Consider the following 23,604-nt stretch of genomic DNA (forward strand, 5'->3'; position numbering starts at 1 on the left):
AAGAGCATAATTATTATTTAAGAAACATAATTATTGTATAATTAACACTTTTCTAAAGAGAATTCATAATAATATAAAATTGTTTCAATTTATGTTTTTTAGTAGCACAGTTTTTATCTTATTGATGATATAAGTGCATTGCAATCATTAAGTTAGATGAAAGGTTATTATTATTTAATTTTTTTTGTTGCAATTATGGTTAAAATGTGTCTCTCAAAATGAATCTGCAACAAATAGAGTAAAGAATGTCAAAACTATCTTTACCTTTTTTCAATCCTTTTTTAAAACTATTTTACCTTCTTCTAAAAAAATTTGTTATTTTGTTTACTTAGAAATTTTTCTTCTATATCTGACAGTAAATTTTAAAAAAAATTGAATTGGTAAAATATTAGCATTGTGGCAAATGGAGAATTCTAGAGAATTTGTTATGAATCTGAAATATTTCAAAATATTTATAATCAATTAAAAGAGGTACTTATCGCTTGAAATTTTTTTATTGGTTTATTTTGTATTTTTAATATTTTTTTTTGATTCAAAATTAATTACTCTTTTCTAGGTTGTGAAGTTGGCTCGTGAATTGATTTATTTTGGATTCTACAGTTTCTGTGATCTTTTACGGCTCACAAAAACTTTATTAAGTATTTTAGACTGTGTTCCAGAATCCAGCTTTTTGAATGGTAAATTAACAGCTGCTGATTTAGATGGTAAGTTGATATAATTTTCCATGGAATATAGGTTCATTTTATTCACTTTAAGAAGTAGATCACTAATTTTAACTTTTTCACGTGTTTATATGCAGTTACTAATATAATTTTGTAGTACCTTATCTTCTGATTTTAAAAAATAGATTTTTTTTTATTATTTTTTATTTGATAATTGCAATTCTATAGTCTAAAAATTTACATAATTTTATGTTTTGTTAACTGCTCATTGAAGCTAACAATCAGTTCATGAAGATTTTTTATAACAGGCATTTGAATTGAAAATGGTCTTTGCATAGCATTCATAATTCTTGAAACTGCTTTAGTTGTAATTAGTATAGAATATATAGATGAGTATAAGTATAAATGAAACAAATAAAATTACCTTGCATTCTGATATATAAGTCATTCTTAGAAAAAGTAGAATTCAATACTGACTTTAAAAAAAAAATTTGAATTAGGTTTATACTTCTGAGCTTAAGAATTAACTCTAATAGTGGTTCAGATCCCATACACAGATCAAGTTATTTAATTATGAAATAATTAAGATCCACAGACCTTACCACCATTTTCACACACATGAATGATAGGATTTTGTAGGTGTGTGATCGTTAAAAAAATGCAGCTGATTGTCTAAATCGTTGGTCTCCAAACCATCGATCACAAGCTACTAATAGCTGGTGGGGACATTTTCAATAGAGTGCATTTACATTTTGGTTGGCTGACAGACAGTTCAATTTCAAACATTGAATGATCCTGCATCAGAGAGTGACTTAAACAGACGGCACTCTTTGGGGTTCCTTTTATGCACTTTCCTCTTATCTCTATTTTGATGAGCCAAATACTTAGGTCCTTTGTAGACCATATTGATTTGTAGATAGCATGCTTTAATTTTAAATCTTTTTTTTTAAAAAAAAATTAGTTTATATTTAATAATTTCCAGACATTATACGTCCTCAAAATTTTTATGTAACATTTGTGCATGTGTACATTATGACTGTAATTATTTTGCAAGCTGACAAAGAGGAGGAATCTTCTGTGGCAGAAACAAAGGAAAAGAAACCAGGTGATTTTAGCAACCCAAAAGTTCTCTACCGATGTTGTGTTGTTTATGTCACTCCTCCTTTTATTCTATTTATTATTTATATTTTATTGATTTGCTAAATTAATTTCTAAAATTTTCTTTAAAAGTATAGTTTTTTTTCCTCCATTTCTTTTCATTTTGTTTCTTCACATGTGTCTGTAAGTCTTCATTTTTTATGTGTTTTTTTTCCCTAGCAAAATAAAATGTTATAGCATTTTACAAAAAGAACAATATAATAATAATCTAGACCAGTTGAATTTTTTTTTTTTTTTTTTTGATCAATAAAAATTACTTATGTTGTATGTTAGACATAGATAAAAGTTTCAGTTTAAGTTCTGCTAAAAAAAAAATAGAGTTCAGTAATTCAAACCAGAAATGCTGTCCCCTCGTTGCGTGCCCTACCTGAGAAAATTTTCAAATAAAACTTTAAATTATCATAACATACGTAATTACAATTTTGGTCACCATAGTTCGTTACATTCTGTTAAAATAGCTGTGTACTCTATTTTTTTATGGCACATTCCTTTGAATTACTGATAAGCCACTTCAATAACTGTAAGTGTTTTAACTAAATAAATGTGTTATAAAAAGCAGATTATTAACATATTTTCGACAAAGCAATGGTACCTTTATTAGAGTTCTGGAAATGCTATTAATTCAAATAACCAGTTTGCTGATATGTTTTATGGAGAAGATTAACAGAACCATTATTTTTAAATTCTGATTGCAATCTATCAAAGGTTTTATTAATTCTAGGATTGTAGTATTTTGTAAATTGTGTTATTCAATTAAAGGTTAATACATTGGATAAAGATTCAAGATGACCAATTTCAGAGATCTCTCATTATCACTTTCAATCATTTCACTTCTGTTCGAGTTTGCATTTTAAAAAAAATGATGTTTTTATTTTGATTCGTTAATTATTGTAGTTTGTTAATTATTGTATTGTAGTTCATTAATTATTATCAAATGTAAAAGTTTTGTCAGGAAATAAATTTTTGAGCGAGTTATTATTTAATTTCTTCTTTTTTTTTACTCGTGGTGGTGTTCTAAAATCCATGGGTGAAATTTTTTTTGGACATGCATTTTAAAAAATATGATGTGTTTTTTTAATCATCAATTATTGTAGTTTGTTAATTATTGTATTGTAGCTCATTAATTATTATAAAATTAAAAAGTTTTGTCAGGAGAAAATTTTTTAAACGAGTTATTATATAATTTCTTCTTTTTTTTTTAGCTCGTGGTGGTGTTCTGAAATCCATTGGTGACATGGGTGCTGTAATGACCAATATGGTGTTGGGCACATCCGGTATGACTAAGCAAGTCAATGCAACTATGCAAAAGAAAGCCTCTATAACAGGTGCTGAAGATACTTTAGTCATGGATACCAAGCTGAAAATAATAGAAATTTTGCAGGTGCGTCTTTTTTTCTTTATTATCATTTCTATTATTCTTACTTTCTTTTTCTTTTTTTATTTAAATATGTTCCTAATTTACTTCAATTTTAATAATTTTTTAATGCTTTTTCTAGTTTATTTTAAATGTTCGCCTTGACTATAGAATAACTGGATTACTTTCAATTTTTAAACGAGAATTTGATGAAAGTCAAGATAAAAGTGCTTCTGAGGAAACATTGACTATTGGAGAAAAAGGTACTATATAGATATTTTTACTACTTACCATATTGTGATAAAAATTTATTGCAAGTACTATATTTCTGCTTGATAAAAACTATGTTTGAAAGACAAATTGCTTCCTTTTAAATTGATTTTGAAATTGAATTGACTTCTAAAATGAAATTGTAGCTGTTATTATTTTTTTGTCGCCTGTTGTCTGTTGCGCAATCCAGGAAGGCCGCAGAACTGGGAAATCTAGGCAAACAGATAAAAGTCATAAATTTTTATCAATCTAGAAAAATCAGAGGATTGTCCATTAAGTCTGGGCAATCAGGGGTTGTGGTATCTAAACATCTGATATGTTTTTTGCAGAAAAATAAGTCTTGTTATAATTGTTTTAATAAATTAGTAGTGTAAGTATTTTATAACAGATTTTATGTGTACGAATAAGTCATAACTGGAATTTTAAAAATAAAATGTATGCCATCGCCTTCAAAAATTATGTAAATTTTGATAAAATCAGTTTGGAAAAGTTCTTTTTTTGAGAGAGAGAGAGAGAGAGAGTTTGTGGTCACCTTATGAATCATGTTTTTGTAATCAATTAAAACCTCCACGTACTATTTGTTTTAGTTAATTATTAATTAGTTATGCTTTCTCCTATTTTTGCATTACCCCTTTATTTAGATCTACAAAAATCAGTTCATTTTTCCAGATCCCTTTTAAACATTTGTAGCTTCAAATAGAATTATTAATTAGTGGACAAATGAGTAAACAAGAGATTTTTCATACTCTTACCTAATCTTTAGAACCTAATTATAATTTTCTTTTGGAACTGGCAATTATGTATGCTTATAAAATTACTATGATTAAACAGAAAAATTATGGTAAACCAGGTGACAGGAGAAACTGATAAACCAGATTTAATTAACTTGTTTTGATCCTATAAGTAGAATCAAAATATAATTGAAAATTTATTTGATACATAAGAGTAATGATACTTTAAATCAAATTGGGGAATAATAAAATAAGAAATAGGCACTTGTTGGCATATACTATTTATATTTCATGAGTTCTTCATAACTGAACACCATATAGTATCTATAAAATTTCAATGCAGTTACATTTGAATAGAGTATCACATGGAATGTTTTATTTGTACACATGAAACAAATAAATTTAAAAATAAATTATAAATCAATACTTGCATTTAGTTTTTTTAAAATCTATTCAATATTAACAATAACTAAAATTAGAAACACCTCAATTTTGAATGCAAGAATCAGCTATTCTAAGGAAGAGATCTACTGTTTTTCTTATTTGTTGTGAACTAGTGATTTGAGTAAATTTTGAAATTACCATCTCCGGCAGCTGTGTTCACAACCATAGCAAATATTTATCACGTTTAGTGTAAATTGATATTAAAAATTGCTGATTTATATGAAAATCTCACGAGCTTTTACTGTTGTATAATAAATGATTAAATCAATTAGTACTTTTTTCAATGGTATGATTTTAAAACATTTTATTTTTAAGATGATATAAAAGTTATAAAACTAAAATGTTTTAATGGAAACAGTATAATACTTTGTAATAGTATATACACATAATTTGATTAATTGATATTGCTTGATTCAATTTTGTTATTTTAAATTTTCAGGCATTGATTTAGAAAGAATTAGTTATCATGCAGAATCTATATTTGGTGGAAAGTAAGTACAGATTTTGCAAACATACATATATATGTTAATCTGAAAGTATTTTATTTTTAATTTCATGTTTAAATGGTTTTTAAATATGAGTATTTTAAGGAATTATTAATTTTAATGTACTGCCTTATATTTGATTTTTCCAGTTATTCACTGTATAGTTGGCAAAATTACTTACCTCTTTCTTTATAGGGATGATTGTACAGAAATTGATTTAGATGGTCAAGGTGGGCGGACCTTTTTAAGAGTGCTGCTTCATTTAACTATGCATGATTATCCTCCATTAGTGTCTGGTGCCTTGTTACTTTTATTTAGACATTTTAGTCAGAGGCAAGAAGTGTTACAAGCTTTTAAACAAGTAACTATTTTTAATTAATGTTATTTGCAGTAGTTCATACTTTACTTGCCATTCAACAAACTGTTTAATCCTCCCTTATACTATTTACTGAACAAGTGTATTTTACATTTGCACCCGATTCATGCATTAATCAAAGCAGCTGCATTGCCTATGCTAAAATTTTTTTAAAAATGTTTAACTTGTCTTGTTATTGCAATTGTTTTATTTGAATGTCTAAAAGGAATTCTGTACCGTACGTACAATGAGGAAAGTTAAATAAAAGTAAGCAAAATTAATTAATATCAAAATTTAAAAGATTGTATTGTAAAAAATTACTAAAACAAGATATAAAATTTACCATTGTGAAGTAAAATTAGGTTCAAACTGAAAGTGTCAAATTTATTTATTAAAAAAAAAAGAAATTACTTGTAGCTTTTAGTGTGCACATATGCTAGAAAAAAAAGTATTGCCACCCCCCCCCCCACCCAAAAGAAAAAAAAATACCTAAAACATATCAAATTAAAAAAAAAAAAAAACTAATACAATAATTTCAGTAAAGAGTGACTCATACATTTAGAAAGTTGATAAAAATTTATTGAAATTCAAGTTGGCATATTATTCCTAAAAAAAAAAACTAGTGTTGATGAACAAAATTACAGGTTAGGAAATTAGGTTAGGTGGTGGCATATTTATTGGTAAATGAAAATTAAATGGCTGGGTAAACAATTTTCATTTAAGTCTATCGTCCTTCAATAACTTGGAGAAAAAAAGAAGCAGATATTAACAGTAATACGACCTTAATCGTGTTGAAGATTGCATCACGTGCCCGCATGGCACTATCAAGTTGAATTTAGCATCAGGAGTCCATGTTGAAGAATACATCACGTGCCCCCATGGCACTGCCAAGTGGTTTTTCTAATGAGTTGCTTTGATGACTTCCATTTCTATTAATCTTTTTCTTCCATCTTTCTCATCGATGATTAGAGCTTCCGCTCTCTAATTCTCTTTCAGAAAAGTGAAAAACTAGCGTGTCATCTCAGTCGCAGGCATCCTCAGAAGACCCACGCTCTCGAATAAATACCCCACTGAAAAAACCATTGTTGCCAAAGTAAAAATCTTAACTTTTAAAGATTAGTAAGTGGATTTTGTTAAAGCCATTGAAATAAATAATTTAAACATATGTATTTAAGACCCATTAGTTATGATTTCAAGTATTTGGGAAGAAACTTGATTTTCAGGAATTTATTTCCATATCAATTATTGTTTTACTATCACTTGCTGAAATTTTTCTCAACGAATATACAAGTTGGCGACTATGATATTGGTATTTGATAACAACAAATCGTTCTGGTATAATTTTTAGTGGATTATTTAAATTGTCTGTTATTTTAATTAGGTTCAACTTCTAGTATCAACAAGTGACGTTGAAAATTATAAACAAATTAAGAGCGACTTGGATGAATTGAGATTGTTAGTTGAAAAATCTGAATTATGGGTCTTCAAATCAAAGATGGAGGAGGTGGCCAAGAAGAAAAAGCCCAATGATGATGATGGAGATGGGGATTCAGATAGAAAAAAAGTTTCGAAATCAAAAAAGAAGAGTAACTTGGTAATTAAATTATATTACTTATATTAAAAAAAAATTTTATTGTTATTTGTGTTGCAAACATTTGTTATAAATTGGCCTTCTGTAAAAAAAAAAATAGTTTCTGTCAATATGTTGTCGATAATTAATTTTACAAGTCTATTTGGTTAGTCAATTAAAAAATTTGGCTTCTTTAAAGCTTTATTAGTTGATGCATGACTTCTCTTTTTTTATTTCATCTTTTTTCTTGTTCACTAAAAGCTTATATATTATAAATGTACTATAAGCATAGTATGAGTGACAAATGATTAAATATATTGAAGCATAATAAATAATATTCAGCCCTCATTTATTGTCATTAAGAATAAAATACCAGCCTATATTTTAAACTGGCATATTTTTTAGATTAGCAAATTAAATATCTTTCATGTGTTGAAAAGAATTTCTTTTTAGGATTTAGGACCTGCTGCAAATGAAGGATCTGCAATTGATTTGGATATTGGACCACCTGTTGATGCAGTTCAAAATAAAAATTATAAAACTATTCAGCAGGTACAACATTTTGAACAAGATTATGAGTTTGATATTTATCATTCTTGTTTTCATTGTCCAACATTATAATGTAACCTTCTTATGCTATTAATTTACTTCACAAGAACTTATTTATAGTATGTATGTTTAGAATTCATGTCGAAAATTTTGTTAAAAAGAAGTATACATATTAGAAGTTGGAAATTAGTATTTATGCAAATGAAAAAAAAAACACTATCAAAATCTAATAAATCACAATTGAGGATAATTGAACTTATTGATTGCCCAAGGAATTACAGAGAAGATGTAAGGCAGTTATTAGAGCCGCGTTAACTTTCATCTGGCAATAAAACTAGCCTCTGTGTTTTTCACTCCACGTTACTCACTGGTGATCCAATTTTGATAACATTTTTGTTCTTTCTTGCTTAAATTAATTTGTGACCTCTAACATTCATCCTTTTCCCTCCTTTTTGACAAGAGTTTTAAAAATATGTATTTAGGGCCATTATTACAGTACACCCAGGATAATAAAATATTATGTATATATAAATTAAATAAATGCTTCTAATTTATAAATATATTTTTTATTTTATATTTCTTTCCAATCTCAGCTTCAATAACAATTCTCGCTTGATTTAGAACTGGCACTTACTCATAGCTTAAATTTTACTTGCATGAACTGAGTCAATTTAAAACTATTTGATAAAAATCATTATTTTTATTACTTTGTTTTATAATTTTTTGCATGCTGCCTGCTTTTGACAATTTTAATAACTCTTAAAAATAAATATTTAGCTGTATAAAATTATTTAAGTTTTAGATAAATGAAATACAGATACATAGATTTTTTTAAAAAAAAAAAAATTTTATTCTGTGTGTACTTCATTTATTTAAAAATTGAGGATTTCTGATCTAAATAATATGTTTTTAATATTATTCCTCTAATATTTTATTTTTTTATTAAGTTTATAGAAATGAAGATGTTATAACTATAGGTTACTTAACACTCATCAAATAGACTTATGCCAGTTTGGGAAACTTGGGATGTTACCCTAACTTGAAAATGTGATATAAAACTTCATAAGCTTCAAAAAATATAGATGATAACAAAAGTCTACTTGTTTGGAGCTCTCAGAAATTTGGTTAACTATAATAGTTAACGTAACTTGTTAACTATAATCTTTGAGGGTGTTGGGATAACCTGAAACACAGTTGAAACATCGAATTTTATCATTTCTCTATTTTTTAAAATGAAATTTTAAAGTATTTCCCATAAGTTGCATTAATTTGGTTGGACATAAATAATGGAATTATTAAGATTAGCTCATTTTTAAGTCATAATTAATAAGTTAAATGGTTAACTTTAAAGGAACATTGATTTAGATTTAGTTATCTTGAGTTAAGAATATTTTCTTTTAAATGCCTTCAAAATATATTCATTTTATATAAATTTTTTAGTGAACAGGTTTCTGATTTGTGTAAGGGATTGTTATGTTATATAAGAAAGTAACTAAAATTTATATGAAAACATTATGTATTACCTGAAAACACAAGCTATGAATCAAATTTAGAAATATAATACTCATTATGATTCATTATTTTCATAATTAATTGTCTGCAAAATATTTGTCACATTTTTTTTCTCCCCTTTTTAGTTTAAAAAGAAATAAGTTTAGTATACAAACATAATATTTTGTTAGAAAGCCAAAAACTGGGCATATGAATAAACTAAATTGGGAAATAGTACCTATTATAACTTCATTTAAGTATTTTTTAAATCATTTTCTACGTATTTGTTAAAAATATGTGATTTTTCATTTTTTATATTGTTTGAAAACATCATAACCTTTCTAAAGATTGTTTATGAGAACCTTCAGTGTAATTTTATATAAAGTGGATTTGCAAAGTAACGTTTAACTCCTATTTTTAGATTCTACTTCGCCTTACACGTTTATGTGTTCAAGAAAATCCTACTGGCAAAAAACCTCGCAAACATGAGCAAAGACTGTTAAGAAACATGGGTGCCCACACAGTAATTTTGGAACTTTTACAAATCCCGTATGATAAGGTATATCTTATATATTTGTTGAAATATTTTTATAATATGCAAATTATAAATATTTGATACCTATTCTTTTTTGAGGTTGCAAATACATTTCATATGCTTTCCTTTTTGTAATACTAGCATGTTGTAATAGTTGCATAGTATGCTTGTTTTGCCTTAAATTCAAATTCTATTAAAAAAAAGTAACTCTCTTAAAGTGTATGTGAATTTTATTTCTGAAAATTGTTTAATAACAATTAAATGGTTTCTTCATTTATTCTATATCCATGTATAGAATTTTCTGATTGATATCTTACTTGAACAGGGTGCGTAGCATTTTTAAAAAGTGCTTAAAGGTGCTTATTTTTGATTTTTGTTTTTTAAAAGCCCTTAAAGGTGCTTTTTCATTGGGTGTTTTTAAAAAGTGCTTAATTTTCCCTTTTCCAAAATGAGATTTTTCTTTTACTATGTTGATTTTTGCTTCGAATTATGAAAAAAGACACAGTTCACATTGTTCTATTCAATGTTTTCAAAATTATTTCAACCCCAATCTATTTTGGCGTATTGTCAGTCTGTAGCGTTTGAAAACGAATTCAAAATTTCATGCTTTTTGACAATTGTCAAAAACAATGCCAAAATTTTTTTCTTCCTTCTACATGACGGTTAAAACAAGATAAAACTGTTAATAGTCAAAAGGTTTCTAACCTTGCCTAGTTATGATATTATTTTGAAGTGCTTAAAAATATTTTTTGAGTGCTTGAAAAGTGCTTATTTTTTGTTAAATAATTTTGCTATGCACCCTGTTGAAATAGAGAGACATATACTTGACGCGAATAAAGCTTTCTATGGATTTAGGCATTTATTTAGATCTGACCTTTTATCTGGAAAGACGAAATGACTGATGTATATGACTCTCATCCGCCCTGTTCTGACTTTTGCTTCAGAGACTTGGAGAATGACCACAAAGGTGAAAAAGATTTAGGACACCTTTAATCTTAAGATCCTGAGAAGTGTCTTCGGTTGAATTCAGGAAAACAGTATCTGGCATAGAAGACGAAACACTAAATTATATTAAATATTTAAAGAGTATAGTTCACTACATAAAAACAAGTCGTTTGAACAGGATTGGGCAGTTTATCCGTAGGAATGACAGTATTACTCTGAAAGAAATTTTCTCAGCTAAGCCAATTAATACAAGAAGATTGAAACTTAGATGGTTAGATGCTGTGGAGGAGGATTATTTTATCCTCAAGGCTAAAAATTGGAAGAGTTTGGCTACCAGTAAGAGTGTTTGGTAATGTCTAGTTTAGACGGCCTCGGCGGTCTTGCCATGATTTTCGATGATAATCATTATTGGACTTCAGGGTCAGGGTGGCATTGAATTTTAAAAAACACAACTTAATATCACAAATATTTTTATAGGCCGCAGATTATTTAGGTCATAGATAATGATAAAATGTATCTGTGATCTAATGTTTTATATTTGGAATTTTAATGCATCTCTGCATTATTTGGGCTCACTAAATTATGTAAATTTAGAAATTTCATTGATTTCAGAAATTTTCATGTTAGGAAAAAAATCCTTTCCATGTTGGTTATTAATTAAGTTTTATATTTATTATATTTAACTGTTTTTAAATTCTAACAATTCTAGTTAGCAAGATTCTATCTATAGAATAAAATTAAAGTTTTTTTTCTTTGAGTGTAGGAGAAGAAAGCAGTATGTTAAAGACACTCAAGTTGTGTCATTTTTCTATACAATTTAAAACCAATCACATATTACCATACTTTCCAGCTTTTTTTTCCCTCTCATTTTCATGTCAAAATGCTTGTGAGCGAAAAATAACCCATATATATTTATGAATATGGGATGCAAGTAATTCTGATTATTTTATGTTTTACCTTATTACCTAGTGAAGCATTATAGATTTATGTCTTTATATATTTAGAAAGAAGACATCCGTATGAATGAGCTGATGAGGCTTGCTCATGAGTTTTTGCATAATTTTTGCCTTGATAACCATGCTAATCAAACATTATTACATAAACATATTGATTTGTTTCTAAACCCAGGGGTAAGTTTCATTAATTTATCTGTATCTATCATTTGAATTTAATGTTTACGTTATAGCTCTAAAATTATATTTATGTATAGTCACTAAAATTTATTTATCAATGAATATAATAAAACAAGCAATCGATGCTACTTAATGCTCTTATTAGTATTATATAAGACTTAGCTGAAAATTCAGATTTTAGAATTTCAAAGCAACCCTTTTTTATTGTTTAATAGTGTTGTGAACAGTTTTGAGGGGCTATTGGTGCGGTTGGTGCACATGTTTTTTTTTTCCTTTTGTGCATAAGTTCTTTGGAGAAGTGGTTAATTTTAATTGAATAATAAGATGATCAAATTGTCTTCATTGCTAAACCAAATTAAAATTGAGAAAAAAAATATGAAATTCAAAAAGAAAAAAAAAAAGTTTAATTATTTTTATTATTTATTTTTTTGAAAAATTGAAATTTTTTTTTTTTTTTTACGAATATTTGTTGAATATTTTAAATAGCTTTTAATTAGTGGTTTGTGTATAAAAAATAGCTTATCTTCTGTGTTTAGTTTTCTGCAACACTTTAAGATTTATTTTAAATTTTAGTTCAAAGTTTCTCAAACTGAAGGAATGAATATCTCCACTGGAATCCCGTTTAATTATGGCTCAAATTTTGTAAAATAAGCTTTTTTTTTAATATAACTATCTCTATATATTATTACATGCCATCCACAAAGCATGCAAAATCCTTAGTTTTTAAGAAATTAAATATGCATTTTAAATGTATAACTTTATGTTTTTTTTTCATCTTTTTTAGATGAGCATGATTTTTATTTTTACTCAGCTTAAAATTACATTTATCATATACTACAAGCTTTTTAAAAAACCTGTGTTTTTTGATCTGCAAATACATTTTATGAAAATACTGTATTTACTCCTGCTGATATTTATTATTTTTAAATACTGTAATATGAATTTTTTTCCTTTTTATTTTATCATGCTACCTGTAAAGCATGCAAATATGGCTTTTATAAAATGAAATAAAATTGCTTATTTTTAAGGTATAGTGGTACCTCTCTTCCATATTTTTTTTCAATTCCTATAGGTTTGCCTGTGTTATCCGTTTTAAATAGAGGTCTCAATTTCAATAGTCTAGGGGTGGCCCGCCGACTGTTGATGTGCAGCCCGCTAGAACTTCTGAATATATTGAAAAAACGAAGTTTTGAAAAATAAAAAAAACTTAGAAAATTTTGAATTACTCATTTGAGTCATAATTTTCTGTTGTTCTGAATTTGCACAGATTCTATCATAAATCTACGTTATATTACAGTGGCTCTTTCAATGATTATTGCAATAAAATCCTGCATAGTTTTAAAAAACTCAATATTTTTAATACAATATTACACGAATTTTGAATTTAAGAATTCGCTTTTTGATTTGCTTTATTGTTGCCTACTTCATCATAAATTCAAGTGATGTTTGGATCGTTTTTTTTTTAGCATTTTAAGCATTAAGAAAAGTGGAAGAAAACTCAATTTTTTTAAACTGCTCACTGTTTGCAATTTTGTTTTAAAATTTTTGTAGCCTAGGAGATTTATTAGAATTAAAAAGTTTCCAATTTAAAATTCATAAATCCTCTGAAATTTCCCACACATGACTTTGTGCACCTCTTCATTAGTCAACCTGCTGTGCAAGTGGCCCTACATTGAAAAAGGTTGTGCACCTCTGCAATAGTTATTTCCAAAAAAAAAATTGCTCTCTAAGTAGTGCATATTTGATTGAGTTAACATAGATAATTAACTTACTGAAAAAATGTAATTAAAATAAAAATACTAGGATAGAAATTTTCAAAAACAGAAACATTTGACATTGCTGTACAAAGAGTCAAAACTATTCTAAACGGCTAAAAAATGGTAAACCATTAATGTGATAAGCTGATTCCTTAGTAAACTTGGGTGGATTTGTAAATTTGAACAATGTAGCAGTTGCTGAATAGTAATTGGGATTATTTGCCTTGTACCAAGTTTAAATTCTAATGTCAGATGATATAACTAGCATTAAAATCGACAATGATTTTGTATTTAATGTAAGAAAACTTGAATGTTTTTAGAACTTTTTTTTTTATGAGGATTTAAATTACTCTATGAAGAAAAATGATGCATACTTTGAAGAAAAAATAGAACTTTTAAGAAACACTGAGCTACAAAGAAGAACTATTTAAAATTTTATTAACACTGAAGCTGTTGAAGGCTTTGAAATGAAGTCCTAAAATATCACCTTAAAAAAACTAGCTTCGAAAAAACTCTGTTGACTGATTGCTTTTATTAAATTCATTTTTTCAGAAATTTGACTAGATTTATTTTTTTGTTAAATATAATAATTGTTATTGTATTAAAATTAAATTTTTAACTAGTATTTACAATTTTTAAATGCCATGTCAGAAAAAATCAACCGTTCCAATAATGGACTAAACATATAATTAATCCAGTCATTGTTGGCTATTGAGAGATACCACTGTATGATTTACATTTTTATAACTTTGCTAAATAAGCATGATTTAAATTTTTTCTCAACTATAATTACATTCATCATCTACCAACAGTTCTTTAAAATATACTTAATTAAGAAAAATGCAAATTCTGATTCTGTGCTTCTGATTCTGTGCTACTTACTCTTGCTAATATTTTCTATCTGTGTACTTATTTCTTCTGTGTGTACATCTCTATTCTTTTTATGTTAATCTTTCTATACTTCTGTCTTATTTGTTTTTCTGTCTTTCTCTTTCACCATTTATTTTATTTCTGTTTGTATTCTGACTTTTTCTTCTGTTTCTAGTCCCACCTACGGGTAAGAGGTATTTTTTTTTTACATTCTTTCTCAGCACATGTAGTTTCAGAACCAATACACATAGTTTTAGACTCTTTTTTTTTCACCAACACATACTTACAAGGGAACATTTTCCTAGTGTTCAGAGAAATTTCTCTTTTGACAAATCTGTTGCTGAAAAATCTGGGTAAAAGTTTCATGTAAGGAAACAAAAGTTGTCTGTATCAGCTTTGAAGAAATTTGTTTAACGACAGGGTGCGTAGCGTTTTTAAAAAGTGCCTAAAGGTGCTTATTTTTGTTTTTTGAAAGCCCTTAAATGTGCTTTTTTCATTGGGTGTTTTTAAAAAGTGCTTAATTTTCCCTTTTTCAAAATGAGATTTTACCTTTACTATGTTGATTTTCGCGTCGAAATGTGCAAAAATACGCAGTTTCACAATTAGTTCAACCCCAATCTATTTCGGCGTATTATCAGTCCGTAGCGTATGAAAACAACATTTGCTTTACAAAATTCAAAATTTTATGATTTTTGACAATTACCAAAAACAATGGCTAAATTTTTTTTTTTTACATGACGATTAAAACAAGACGTTAATTGTCAAAAACTTTCCAACCCTGCCTAATTATGATATTTTTTTTAAAGTGCTTAATATTTTTTGAGTGCTTGAAAAGTGCTTAAAAGGTGCTTATTTTTTGTTGAATAATTTGGCTATGCACCCTGAAGAAGAAATTTTCTCTGAACTTTTAAGAGCACTACCTTCTTAGCTTTTATATAATTTTAATTTAGATATCAATTTTCAGTTAGTTGGTAGCTCACCTAGTATAAAGCTTGATACTTTAAACTGTTATTTTAAAAGTTTTATTCTTACTTTCTGATTAGTTTTGTGATGAAAGTGAAAATAGTTTCTTTTTTTCAAAGTTGTCTTTATTAGAAAGCAAAGATTTTCTTCAGCATAGTTTTAAGTTTTTTTAATTCAAAAATATTATGCATGAAAATTTTTTTTTTACATATCAATTTGTTAAAGCATGTTCGTTTTCATCTAGATTGAAATCTTAAACTGTCTCACTTATACCCTTACTTTATTTTCATACATCATTTCTTTAAAAAAATTTCCTCTCTTTTTCTAGAGCAAAAGTAAGCATTTCAGTTTTCAAAAATTACCTGCATATATTTTATTTTGATAGCTGATTTTTGTTCTCATTCATAGCAGGTACACGTTTTCAGACTTGGCTTTTTTTTCTCAAAAAGTAAATAAATAATGCAATTCTTTATGAACAAATACTATTTTCAAGGCAAGTTGTTACTTGGTGCAACTAAATACTGTTAGAAATTTAGGTGCTTCTCTACCTGTTTGGTTTTGTATCTCTGCTGTTTGCATTGTGCCCATATATTCACTAATCATGTTTTGGAAAAATTTCAATTCATTCAACAGTTTTTTTTTCTTCCTTTATGTTTCTTTGTAAAAAATCCATTGAAATTTTGTCTTTTAACTAAAGTTGATGTGATAGTTCTCTAATGTTAAACTAAATCATACGCAGATTACAAACTCCCTTGTGAAATTAATGATAACTTCAAAAGTGTTTTCTTGAATAAATTACATTAAATTTATGTAATTAAATATGATATAATATGTATTATAGGTTACAAATTGTTCTATAGCAATAGTTCGTAAGTAACCTTACCTTTATCATAAGGTTTAAACTTACATTTATTCATTTATGTTTAATAATTTCGTGTTGCGATAAGTTTTCTAAGCATGGCCATTTTTTTTTTCAAATTTAATGCCCCTTTTTTTTTTTTTTAAAGTATTAAGTAATTTAGTTTAAACTAGATATCTTCATTCAAATTAACAATTTATAAATTACAAAATCTTGAAATGCTTACTTGAGAGATTTCTTCCACTGTACCTTTTTCAGCTATTGCCTGCAGCTATCATACTAAGGCAAGGATTCTAAAAATGTTTAAGTTGCAATCCAAAATTATTTAAGTTAACTTCACAGCACAAAATTCTTCTGATTTTTAAAGTTTGAAATCAGAACCAGTTAGAAAAACAAGTAGACTAATTGGAAGATTTATATTTATTTTCACTACGTAAGTAGCATTGCCAGTAAGAAATTAAGAAATATCGTGTGAAAATGATTACTCAAAACATAGTTCAAATCAAGATTTAGCACCAATAATGTCATCAACTGGTCTTATATCATAGTTTGAAGTGATCCTTGATCTATCATCTGGTACCAATAAAATGCTATTATCATATTGAGAATTCAGCAACGCATGAAACCTTCATTGCTTGATTGCCCTATATTTGACTTAAAACTCAAAGGTTTGATCGTCTATATCAGGGGTTTCCAACTTACGTGAAGCTGAGGGCCACAATTAAAAACACCAGTCAAAGGGTGGGCCGCAACTTTATCAAAATTTTATATAGGACTCTTTTAGGTTTGAAGGAACATTAAATATTACTGTCAGATTTTTATCAAGTTGTACAAAACAAAAGTATTAAATTACAAATTGAAATAAGTCGATTTTTAAAAATATTTAATTGCATATTAAAAAATTCTGGCTACAATAACTTTAATGTGCACCTATGTATTAAACAATTAATGTGCAACAGATATCAAATTGTTAAGATATAAAACTTATAGGTGTTTAAAACCCATATAGATTTTCTACGAAAATTATCCGCAAAACAATGACAACTTATATATTTTGGTTCGAGGGCCACGAACAAAGACTTCACTGGCCTCATTTGGCCCGGGGGCCGCCAGCTGGTAACCACTGATCTATATTTTATTTATCTTAACATTCAATTTATTGAATCATTCAAGTTTCCTTCTTTCCTCCCTTTTATTTTAACTTAAATGCAACTAACTCTGCTCTGATTTCTTTAATTAATCAAAGAATTTTATAATCCTTGCTTTTAGTTTTAGCTATTTTGCATTTTCTATTAATTCATATTATTATTTAATTAATTTTTTCTATAACTCTCTTTTCTAAGTATTGTTGTTACTGAAAACATGTAAACTTTTTCTAGTACTTGTACAATATTTATTGGTACATCTGTTAGCCTTTATTAACGCAATATGTGTTATTAAACTATTTTTCATTGCATTAATTTGTTCCAGTTATTAGAAGCACAAACAATGAGAAGTATATTTATGGATAATGTTGCTTTGTGCAATGAGCTTAATGAAAGAGTTGTGCAACATTTTGTTCATCTGATTGAAACTCATGGGCGGCATGTGCAGTATCTGAAATTTCTTCAGACCATAGTGAAAGCTGAGAATCAATACATCAGAAAAGGACAAGATATAGTGATGCAAGAGGTTTGTATTGTGTTTCTTTTGAATTTTTAATTTGTTCTCTTTCACATGTCTGCCAACTTAACTGGATTTTGCTAGTTTATTCTAGTGTACTGTTTTAATAAATATTATCTTTGTTTTTGTTCATTTTAGAATATTTCCTAAAATTGAATATGTTTGGTAAAAAATTCCTAGTGAAATAGATTTTTTACACAATTTATTGCTTTGCTGGAATATTTAAATAAGTAGAATTCCAAGCGTAACAGAGGGGAAATCACACAGGTATTTTATCCTAAAAAATGTATTAAATATATGTGAAAGCAGAAAATTGTGCAATAATATGCTACTTTAAGGTGCAATGTTTAATTTAATTGCATAAAGTAATAAAAGAGCCTTATAATTTAGTTGCCAGGTAATTAAAAGCGTATGTAACAAAAGGGACAAAGAAAATTCCACATTTTTTACATTCGCTGTTATTTCCTCTATATTCTGTTGATTTGGAACATCCTAAACATTATTGTAATTTTTTTTTTAATTATCACATTTCAAGGTAAAATAAATTATTATAAGACTTTTTAAATTGCTTACGCATTCTTATTAACTTCAAAAAGTACAATGTAACAAAGGGGACATATAGCAAATTTGACAAATAGTTACAGGGAAATATCATGGCATTTAACCCACTGACGGTTCTGCACGTAAAAAGTCGCATTTTAACCTGCAGTCTTCTCTGCATAGCAAAACCGGTTTTTCCATGTTAATAGACAGTTGAATAGTGTATAGGGGAGAAACATTCTCCCAAATTTACCCATTTGCTTAACCGCCAGTGGGTTAATTAAACATTGCACCTTAAAATAGCACATTATTGCACAATTTTTTGTTTTCACGTGTATTTAATACTTTTTTATGATAAAATACCTGTGTGATTTCCCTTCTGTTACGCTTGGAATTCTACTACTGGTTTCAGTTGGCATAGAATTCAACATAAGTATTACTAATACATAATGAACCAAGTTTTATTTATTTATAGTAATCATAAAACTTTTTCATATTTTTTTAATAAAATTTTTAGTTTATATTTAATCAAAACTCCTTTTTTTAAATTAATTTTAAAATTTTTTTAACTATCAGTAAGAAAATACTAGTCTATTACTACTCAAAATAATGAATTAACATAATAAAATAACATTTTTGATTTAAGTTCATTTGATGTCAATCATAAATGGAAGATATTGCAGACCATTTATGGTTATTAGTGTAGTAAGTTTTGTATTTTAATGATGATGAAAATCCTTAAAATTCTCTATATGTAAAATAATTAATTTTGTTATGCAACAGTTGACATGAAATCAATATTTCGAAAAGTCTACTGAATTTTTTCCTATCTATGTTGGCAGCTATGCTTTCATCTATTTAATAAATAATATTTAAAAAAAAAGAGAAGAAAAAACCATTACAAGTAATAGTTCTTAGTTTTTATGAACAATAAAATAAAATTATTATAATTAGGACTCATATTTAATAAGCATTTTTGACAGCAGAAGTATGATTGTTAAGTTTTGTCATAGGCTAAATCTTAATTCAATGTACAAAATTAAATTTTAAAAAAAAAGAAAAAGAAAGGGAAAAAAACATCTTGTGTTAATTGTTTTCATTTAAAATTAATAATACTTCATCATTTTCTTACAAATTCAATGAGAGTTGAAAATTATTAACATTGATTGTTTTTCTATCATTGTTTATAACATTGATATTGCTTTACAAAATTTTGTTTCATTAAATTTTCGTAGTGAAATACTTTACGCATTAGATGCTTCTCCATTTGTACTTTTTGTAGCTTTAATAAGCTATTCAAGATTTTGAAATTATTTTACAACTCTAGTACATGTTGATGTTTTAAGAAGAAAAAAAATTCTGAATCACTATATTCGTTCACTTTTTCCTGCACTTCTATCTCTTCTATGATGATATCCTCACTGGAAAGTGTAACGAATAATGCTAAAACCTATTTTGCAATAATTATGTACCAAACATCTTTAATAATTTTTAAAAAATGATACTTTCTGAATATCTAACATTATTTCATACTTCTAAAATGATTTTCCTTATTAAATCCAAAAAAAACTAAGAAGAAATCACTAGGTAAAAGTAAAAACTCTATTATGTTTGTAACATAGTACCAAATACAGAGATGATTGTGTTACGACAAAAATCCGGATTTCCGAATTTTTCGCTAACCTTAATCCGCAAATCCAAAGTCCAGAACTTTCAAAAGATCATCAATCTCAGTTATGTATAAAAATTCTTGTATATTTTATTTAAAAATATTAGAACTAGATTTTGTACTTGGCATCTCATTCATTTGTAAATATTTTTTCTGGTAGAATAATAAATGTGATTAGAGATAAAAGTAAACTTATGTATAATTATTCATTTAAATTATGCTGCATATAATTTATTTAGAATTTCATGTTTTGAAAATAATCAATGATTTAAATTCATAAAGACATAAATTTTTTGAAATTCGTCATTAAGGATTTTACTCTAGATATTTTCAGGATATTTGAGTTGGGCTCACAATCACCCCTCCAAACAAAAGACTCCATTTTTCTCATTTAATGGGGTGTCATTTTAAATGAGGGATCACTATTAGTGTGTCCTCCTAATGTAATTTCAGAACATAAATTTTTATATATTATTTATTTAATGTATATTTTAATTTTTCTTTTAGATGGTGAATGCAGGAGAAGATGTATTAGTGTTTTATAATGATAAAACATCTTTTAACCATCTTGTATCCATGATGAGGTCAGAGCGACAGAGAATGGATGAAGCCGGTCCATTACAGTATCACATCAATCTAGTTAAACTTTTGGCTTGTTGCACAGAAGGCAAGAATGTATTCACAGAAATCAAGTGTCATTCTTTACTTTCACTTGATGATATTGTTCAAGTAGTTACTCATCCAGATTGTTTACCTGAGGTATTTACATGTTCTTTCTATTTGAATTTAAATTGGTGTGTTTCTTTCTATTATCATAGAACCGAATAACCATAATCACATAAGTACAGTTAAAAAGTAACAATATTAAATTTACGATGAAAGTTAAATAGTGGTTACCAAGTATTTGAAAAATATGTTGCAGATTATTAATACTAAAATTTTTTATTTTCAATGATGTAGAAAGTCTCCCATAAATCCTAGTCAATCCATCAAATACGTCCTCATCATTAAAAATAGAAATTCTATTATTATTGATCTTACTGCCTGTACCCTATTTTTCCAACATTTGGAAATTATTAATTTTTTAACTTTTATTGACAATTTAATGTTGTTTTTCTTAAACTGTACTTTTGTGACAGTGGAACATATTTAGGTTTCTAATAAAACTTTACTATTTGTGATTTTTACTATGAGTTATTTTTGTTTATAATTTCAGTACATTGTGTTTATGTTATTTTCATTTAATTTTTAAATAATTGGAAAAATTGTTTAATTTTTTTGCTATATAATTATTAATTTCATATATTTCTCATAGTATTTTCATAACTCTAGTTATTATTTCATATTTTTATTTATTAAACCATTTTTTTTTACAATATTTTAATTCTTACGGTAAAAGAAGCATATATTAATTTTCTTAGTCATTGTATATTAATTTCCTTGTCATTTAATTTTTACATAATTGGGAAAATTGTTTAATTTTTATGCTATATAATTATTAATTTTATAAATTTCTCATAGTATTTTCATAACTCAAGTTATTATTTCGCATTTTCATTTATTTAACAAATTTTTTTTTACGATATTTTAATTCTTACAGATTAAAGAAGCGTACATTAATTTCCTTAGTCATTGTTTTATTGATACAGAAGTTGAAATGAAAGAAATATACACCAGCAATCATATCTGGACTCTATTTGAGAACTTCCTTGTGGATATGGCAATGGTAATGTGAAAATAAAATTTCATTATTCCTCTTTTGATGAGCTCTTATATTTACGTCCTGGTCATTACAATGCTAAATTCATTATTAAAATGTACTATGCTTAAATAAGTGATAAAGTATTTTTTTTTTATTCATTATTCATGGAACAAAAACTTATCTCAGTTGTTTAATATCTTCTAATGTCTAATATTTGTTATTAAAACCTATTTCATTTTTATCACTACATCCTCAAATTGTCTTTTATAAAATAATGTTTAATGAGTTACTTTATCATTTGCTATAATCTTTATTTAATTTCATAAAAATGCAAGCTGACACAGTTATTAAGGTGTGGAGCTGTTCTTAAGTAGAACCAGAGTTCTATTATCTTAACTCTGTGGCAGTTTAAAGCTTACCTTGCTTCAAATCAATGGATACTAGCGTGTTTAGAAAATAAATGCAACTAGTTTGCAATGCTGTTTGTCTAAAAAATGTGGAGCTTCAACCTACATAACCACATTTGACTAATAAGTGGCTGTTGAGAGAATTCTTAACATTTTAAAGTTTTAAATAGATCTGATGAGCAATTGTTTCTACAAATTGTTGGGGTGAATTATTAAGATTTTCTCTAAGTTTCAATTTGAATTCAAGTATGGTCAACTAGCTTGCTCTAGTATTGGACCAGGGCTCCCACAGGTCAGGAAGAACAGGGAAAATCTGGAATTGTCAGGGAATTTTATTTTGACTCTTAAAAAGCAGGGAATAGTTAGGGAAAACTATATTTTTTACAAAAACCTGTAAAATTCCTCTATCATACCTGGAAAATAACCAATCTTAGAATTATCAGTAACAGTTATCAGTTATTGAGATTGGAGTTAAATCTAGCATCTATTATAATTGAGGCGCTCAGAAGCCAATGCAGTTAAGTCCACTTTTTGATATTTTCTGATTTTTGGAAATTTTGATGAAATAAATAATAATCTTCTTAGTTATTAAAGGATTTACTCATTGGTTACTTTTTTCTAGGTTAGACAGCCCTTTTTTTAATAGCTTCTGAATATATTGTATAATAATTTCAGAAGCCATTGTGAATAAGTCCACCTTTTATCAATATTTTTTTACATAAACTTTGAAATAAAAATTAAATTATTCTTCTTCTTTCGATATTTGTTGGTAACACTGAAAAACAAGAAATTAATAGTAACTCAGGGTTGCCAGACGTAGTATTTTTAATACTACGGTAGTATTTTCTCACCAAAAAAAGGGGTATGGTATTTTTCGTAGTATTTTTTTAAAATTTTTTTTATTTTCATTTCCTAAAACAAAGAAAAGTGCCACTCTAGTTTTGAAATAAAAAACAATTTTTGAAATAATCCAACAGTTTATTTTCTATTAGTCACTGTATCTAGTGATGAAAAATGAAAGTTCGTTTATACTAGTAGACATAAATTTCTTATCTTTTTCAGCTGCCAAAAGTTATAAGTCCTAAACTTTTTAAGATGCTGTCATTATTTCAGTAAATACTTACGTTTTTATTTACACATCCTGTACATATCTTGTCTTTTTGCAGAGTTTACACCTCAAAAAAAGACTTTATACACTTTTCTAATTAAATTATTAAACCAAGAATTTTAAAAACTAATGTATCAAAAAACATTAATTTTCTCAATTGTTGTGTTTTGGACTTAACCGCATTGGCTTCTGAGCGACTCAATTATTAGTCACATTTTAAGTGTAACTCCCATGTTGCCATCCTCATTCAATTTTGATTTTTTGCTCACATAATCTAATACTTGGCAATTACAAATAAAAATAATCAAAGTTTTTTTTATAAAAAATTGCATGGTATTGATGAAATATAGTTTGGATTTTCATTGAAATTTGCTTGGAATAACCT

General features: G+C 27.0%; 1 protein-coding gene across 6 annotated transcripts in view; it reads left to right on the forward strand.

Annotated features, from left to right (window-relative positions):
* Itpr (Inositol 1,4,5,-trisphosphate receptor) overlaps window positions 1-23,604 on the forward strand; it is a 102,612-nt gene that overhangs the window by 22,836 nt on the left and 56,172 nt on the right. For all 6 annotated transcript variants that reach the window (XM_043040886.3, XM_087167753.1, XM_087167749.1 and 3 more), the window contains exons 21-32: window positions 557-704; window positions 3,023-3,201; window positions 3,317-3,437; window positions 5,059-5,110; window positions 5,300-5,465; window positions 6,841-7,053; window positions 7,483-7,581; window positions 9,491-9,628; window positions 11,554-11,679; window positions 17,602-17,802; window positions 20,510-20,761; window positions 21,603-21,728. In XM_043040886.3, the coding sequence (XP_042896820.2) occupies window positions 557-704; window positions 3,023-3,201; window positions 3,317-3,437; window positions 5,059-5,110; window positions 5,300-5,465; window positions 6,841-7,053; window positions 7,483-7,581; window positions 9,491-9,628; window positions 11,554-11,679; window positions 17,602-17,802; window positions 20,510-20,761; window positions 21,603-21,728 (1,821 nt within the window). The remainder of the gene's footprint in view (window positions 1-556; window positions 705-3,022; window positions 3,202-3,316; window positions 3,438-5,058; window positions 5,111-5,299; window positions 5,466-6,840; window positions 7,054-7,482; window positions 7,582-9,490; window positions 9,629-11,553; window positions 11,680-17,601; window positions 17,803-20,509; window positions 20,762-21,602; window positions 21,729-23,604) is intronic.

This window comes from Parasteatoda tepidariorum, chromosome 1 (assembly GCF_982258835.1).
Source record: "Parasteatoda tepidariorum strain Cologne lab strain chromosome 1, Ptep-v5.0, whole genome shotgun sequence".
Taxonomy (NCBI): Eukaryota; Metazoa; Arthropoda; class Arachnida; order Araneae; family Theridiidae; genus Parasteatoda; species Parasteatoda tepidariorum.